The 6,000-nt window shown below is 34.1% G+C and overlaps 1 protein-coding gene across 1 annotated transcript in view; it reads right to left on the bottom strand.

The window, feature by feature from the left end:
* Positions 1 to 775: 775 nt before the first annotated feature.
* LOC150090794 (V-type proton ATPase 16 kDa proteolipid subunit c) overlaps positions 776 to 6,000 on the bottom strand; it is a 71,890-nt gene continuing 66,665 nt past the window's right edge. The window contains exon 3 of the mRNA XM_090372805.1: positions 776 to 2,583. Within this exon, the coding sequence (XP_090228931.1) occupies positions 2,376 to 2,583 (208 nt within the window). The 3' untranslated portion in view covers positions 776 to 2,375. The remainder of the gene's footprint in view (positions 2,584 to 6,000) is intronic.

Below are 6,000 nucleotides of genomic sequence, written 5' to 3'. Positions count from 1 at the left end.
TTATTTATTTATTATTGATTTTAAAGTCAATATTTAAGCAAATTAAAGGAGAAATTACTTCTTCTGTATATTAGAAAAGTGCAGCAGAGTTTATCTGAACAAAATTTTAGTACAATGAAATTATTCATGTAAACCCGTGCAAAATAAATTGTAACAGGATTTTACTGTACTGCAAAATCAAAAAAATGAGTTACTGTCTACAGAAAAAATTAAACTGATCAATTCCATGTATAGAAAAAAATATCTGAAGCCTTATAAGTGGGAACAAAAAGAAGCATGAGGTCACATTGTTTATTTATAGTCACCTGTTTTAACAACTGGTTATCCTGACACATGTAAATGCTACAAGCAAAGTACAACAATTTTTATTATTTTATATTTGGGCAACAAGGATATTTTAAAAAAAAAAATGGAGATTATGTCAGCCATGAGCATTAACCAATTAATAAAAAAACATCTACAGATAAAATTTAATTGCTAAAATCATAAATAATATTATATGCCTATAGTAAAATGGGCTATCATATAATTAGGTTTAGTATTTCTCCCCAACAAGAGAAACACAGATACATATTTATCACAAACTGCTTTTGCTATACAAGAAAAATACAAATAAAAACCAAACATGTTTCTTTGTAAATTAATTTTAGTATAAGCAGTATTCATTACATGATTACCCTTATTAAATATTTAAGAACTACTAACCATTTATCTAAACATTCCTAAAATAGGTCTTGAAAAAAAAAAAAAAAAAAAAAGAAAAAGAAACTGCAGAAAAGAATAATTTAGTGTCTTTAAAAATACTGATATCTATCACCCCACACATTAACTTTACCTGTGATGTTTCTATTATCTAAAACAATACCTAGTCAATTCAGGAGTTTATTGTTAGAGGCTGTAGGAGATGAGTGAACAGAAATTATTCACTAATGAAATTATGACGTGATTATCCTAATGGAAGTTAATCTGCTTTCTATTATAATCAAAATAGGAGGGGTCTGTTATATGGGGAAATGAAATTTTAGGCATTTCTATTCAGCACAAATGGAACAAGCTCATTACCAAAACTTCACAATTTAATATTTTGAAATATTTACCCATTGCTACAACAATAGATATAAGTTTGAACGTGTAATCAAATGGGGACAGGAGTGAAAATTCAAGGAAAGGAATTTTCATTATTTCTGTGGAAGAACCCATTTATACCTGTTACGGCTAACACAAGTTATAAGAAATTTATTTACATATTCAGGGTCCCTATACTTTATAAATTACTCTTGTCACATTGTTTTTTTTAAAGATGGTTTCTAATAATACAGCTAAGCAGGTTATGGTCAATGATATTTATTCTTTTTTCTAATACATCCATTTCAATATACTTACTATTGCTGATATGACGGTGCTTATTTTTCTCATTTAAAAATGCACCAAAATGACCAATTTCCTAACATACACGAAATATTTGCACAGTAATGAGGAATCTGTTTAGACACACAGAAATCAACAGTAAATCCTTGCAAATCACACAGAGTGTTATTACAAGAACATGGCACATTTTATTAACTATTTATCTTACACAACAGTGTTAACATACATACATGCATACACACATACAAGAGCATCACTTCAGAAACATTTCCACAGTGTGAGCAAAGACTACATAAAAAGTGCTTACTAAGAAACATTGCTTTTGAATCTCATGGAATGGTTTGATAACAATTGATTAATGGTGACTAGCATATTTATACTTGATGGAATGTCATGTAGTCAATGCTATTTAAAGTACTGTGGTTTGGGTACTAATTTACCCCAAAACAGTCCTCAGATCCTGTTTAAATGTCCTATAATGTTAAAGTGTTCTGCCTCCTCTGTATCTGAAATATTTAATGTGAGTTGATAAAAAGAAAATTTAACAGCATCGATTTGTTACAGTTGTGTTTACATATAAATAAAATTACTTTGTTTGATAGCACATTGGTAAATGAATCTATGATTTGTTAAGTAGCATCCACGTAAGCTTATGATGACTAAGTATGTGAAATATATCTATTTGATAAAAAGCATAACTTCCTAGCTGCAATTTGTTAAGATTAGACATAACAATAAACGTTATATAAACCTGCTTTGACAGTATTGGCAAATAAATATCTATAAGTAGCAATGATTCAACCTATAGCTGCACTAACAGATCTCAAATATGTACACCGCAAAAATAGCCAATGTAGAAATTCTAGGACCAATAAGGTACAACACACCACTGAGATCATCATATAGTTCTGCATCGTTCAAACTTAATAGAAACATATTCCAGAAAACCACATGTGTTTACAGGTAAAACAAAGGTGATCCAGTAGCAGCAAAAAAGCTAATACTACTCAAGCTCTAGTAGTAAGTATAAGGGCCACAATAAGTCCATAAAGACCCAATACTTCTGCAAAAATCAGAATCAGGATCATTCCAACAAACAGCCTAGGTTGCTGTGCTGTTCCTCTGACGCCAGCATCTCCAACTATTCCAATTGCAAATCCTGCAGCCAGACCACTCAAGCCTACACTTAAGCCAGCTCCAAGATGCAAGAAACCCCTGTAAAACATAAATAAGAAACCAATATCTTTCTCATTTCATTTATTTATAAATAGAATAATATCACTGAACCACATGAAAAGCAGAAATTGAAATTTGATCACCTCAACAAATATACCAAATTTTATACATAAAAGTAGTGATTGGCTTAATAAAACTATAAACTTTTAAAATACCTTAGAGAACACTCAAAACTACTAGCTCAGGAAATAAATGTGCACAATTTGGTCCACCGGGGGGGGGGGGGGGGGGTTGCTTGAAAAAAAAGAAAGAAAACCATCTTCTGCCATTAATCTCAACAAACTAGCCATTTCTACTTGAATCAATTTATTGCCAGAGAACTCTGAAATTCCATATAACAATATTAGAGCTCTGAGCAAGTATAATCCCCAGCAATACCTAACCTGTGATGAAAGAAAATTTTAATGCCATGGTGGTACTGCCTAAATGTGCAAGTTTCTTTTTAAGTGACATCTTAATGAAAACTTACAAGAAAACCTAAGTTACTCATGAAAACTGATAATTTATATTAGTGCTGAAAAAGATGTTTTCAGACTGGTTCAAGTTGGTGATTATATGGCAAGGATACAGCCATGGAACAATCAAATTCAAATAAAGGTGAGGTGGTAGGAAATGTAGCAAAGCAGCTGTGAGCTTCCTTTATCATACTTTCAGTAAGGTATACAAGATAACATCTGCTTTGTGTATGCCAGTTCTTAATCAAAACCATTTTAAAATACTGCTTAAAAATTTCCTGGTATTTTAAATTTTATTGATTTTTTTGGTTTATTTTAAATGAAATGGTTTTATTTGATATATAGATTAAATTTGAATTACTTAAAAATGATATTTATTTCTTGCCAACTCCAGCCCAAACAATATCAACTGTTTTATTGGGGGCACATATCTGTGGTTAAGATTAATGGTGCAAAATGGTTCAAGTGTGTACAATTCTGTAATTTTTTTGTACACAGCATAAGTCACACTGCAAATGATGAGATTTAGAAATCGAATATTTTATTCAGTTTCAATAGCAATTCAGCTTCAATCACACACATATAATCAAATTTTCACAGTAGTGTATTAATTCCTGTCTGAGTGCAATAAATAACATATCATCTACAAAACTGATAACTTTAGGGCAGGGGTGGGCACCACCAGCCCACCACCACCCCCCATATGTGCATAATCTGACCCACAGTCATTTTCAAAATGACTATGTATATATATATATATATATTTTTTTTTTTTTTTGTTTTTTTTGAATTACAGTAAATCCTCACTAATCTGGTTACAGTTCAGTACATTGAAAGACATGGGATTTAAGAAGGCAAATGAGTCACTGACTGCACAGAGAGAGACAGAAAATACATTACATTGTCTTGCGTGTTGTTCAGTATCGTTGTTGACTCTGAGTCGGACAGATGTTATTGTTTATATAGCTTCATTTGGAAACTTCTTTATACGTATATATGTACATAAGTTAACATATTTTATATAATTATGGGTTCGAAAGAATTGAAAAGTGGAATATAAAGAAAACCTGTTACTTTAATTATCATTAAGAGAGAGGGCGCTGAATCTCTTTAAAAGTTACAGCTGTCAGTTACAGGCTCCGCAAAAACGATAAGTGTTTGCCTTTTATTTACATGATTGTTATTTTATATTGTACTTAATACGTAGTCATATAGTTATAGTTACGCTGGTTATTTTTTATTTTTAATTTAGATAAAGAGTTTTTGTGGATTTTACTTACGATAGGTAAAACCGTTATTTCGTTCCATTTTTGTAGCCATTGTTTTTGGATATAGTGGTAGGGAATTCAAATTTTTTAATTGAGGTAGCTAGGTAGCTCTAACGCATAATTATATAGTAATACGCTTCACTGTTTCTATTTAATAGTTTCTATTCAAATACTATTGATATTTAATTTATTGATTTTATTAATTTAAACTACCATGCCCCAGACTAGAGCAGCAAAGCAACGGGCACAAAGTGGCAGGAGTGCTGTGACTTGGGGGAGAACTGAGGGGGCAATTCTCCAATGCATCACAGCCTAAAAAAATGTGCAACTTGTGAAATGTTTGCCGAACTCTCTGGAACGGAACATGATATTGCCATGGGGGATGTCTTTGTGTGTGCGCGATGTAAGGAAATCAGGCGACAACTCAGCGTCAATGGGCCTATATGAGAGTTTGAAGGACAGGGTGGATGCCCTCGAAAGATCTAAATTGAGGGGCCCATCAGGCTCTCAGCTGCCCACATCAACGCCAGAGCTTGCACTTGGTCATCACGCAACACAGCGGCAACCCCGAAGGCAGAATGCGCTGGTCCCACAGGAACTAGTAGTTGTTGGTGACTCTATTGTCAGGGAAACGGGGAACATCCTTTGTAAAAAGGATAGGTGGAACAGAACCAGGGTATGTCTGCCAGGGGCAAAGGTTGATGACGTTGTAGAGCGGATATCATCTTTCAAGGGCACAAAAGATGATATAGTTGTACACGTTGGCACTAATGATATTAAGAGTAGGAGACCGGCGGAATTACTCAACAAGTACAGGTCACTGTTGAAAAAAAAGCCGTGAAATAGGGTTGAATTTGAAAGTGTCTGCAATTCTGCCCAGACACGATAGAAAGGAGTATATGATGAGAGCCTTGTCGATCAATTCGGCCCTGGAAAGAATGTGCAAGGCTCAAGGGGTAGAATTTTTTTCAGCCTGGACTGTACTTGTTAACAGGAAAGACTGCTTCTATAGGGATGGGATACACTTAAATAGAAAGGGTGCAAGAATATTTGCTGATGCCATCGAGGCAGTGTTAGGTGGGTCGGAAAACTGATAGCTTGGGGGGATACAAGGACTAATAGTTTAACAGTAGCTGTAGGTAGAGGTGAAGGTGATTCTTGCACAACTTCTATTAGAATAAGTAGCGACCTGGAGCGTGGGGTGTTGGGGGTTTCAGGGACGGATGGCAGTCATCCTGAAATAGGTGGGTATATGGGATGTGTTAGGGTAACTAGGAATAGGAGTAGGAGCATGTATGCTTGCATGTATACCAATGCTAGAAATATAGTAAATAAATTTGATGAATTTGAAGACATCAAAGGCGGATATTGTTGGGAGAGCAGAGACGTGGTGTCACACAGATATAAGGAATGCTGAACTGGAATTTGGGGAGTACAATGTGTACAGAAAGGATAGACAGGATAGAAAGGGAGGAGGTGTTATGCTGTTAATTAAGAAAAACATAAAATCAAAAGTGCATCCAGTTGATATAGATGAACAGTGCACTGTTGAGTCAGTTTGGTGTGACATAAGCACTGCGAAAGCAAAAATAAGAGTAGGAGTGTGTTATAGGCCTAATGACTCGAATGAGTACAATGAACAATTGCAGATAAAGGTCTAGTAAATCGGAATG

Source organism: Mastigoproctus giganteus, chromosome 1, assembly GCF_048544385.1.
Source record: "Mastigoproctus giganteus isolate SK-2022 chromosome 1, ASM4854438v1, whole genome shotgun sequence".
Lineage (NCBI taxonomy): Eukaryota > Metazoa > Arthropoda > Arachnida > Uropygi > Thelyphonidae > Mastigoproctus > Mastigoproctus giganteus.
Note: the sequence above shows the minus strand (reverse complement) of the source record. Positions and strands in the feature narration are given on the sequence as shown.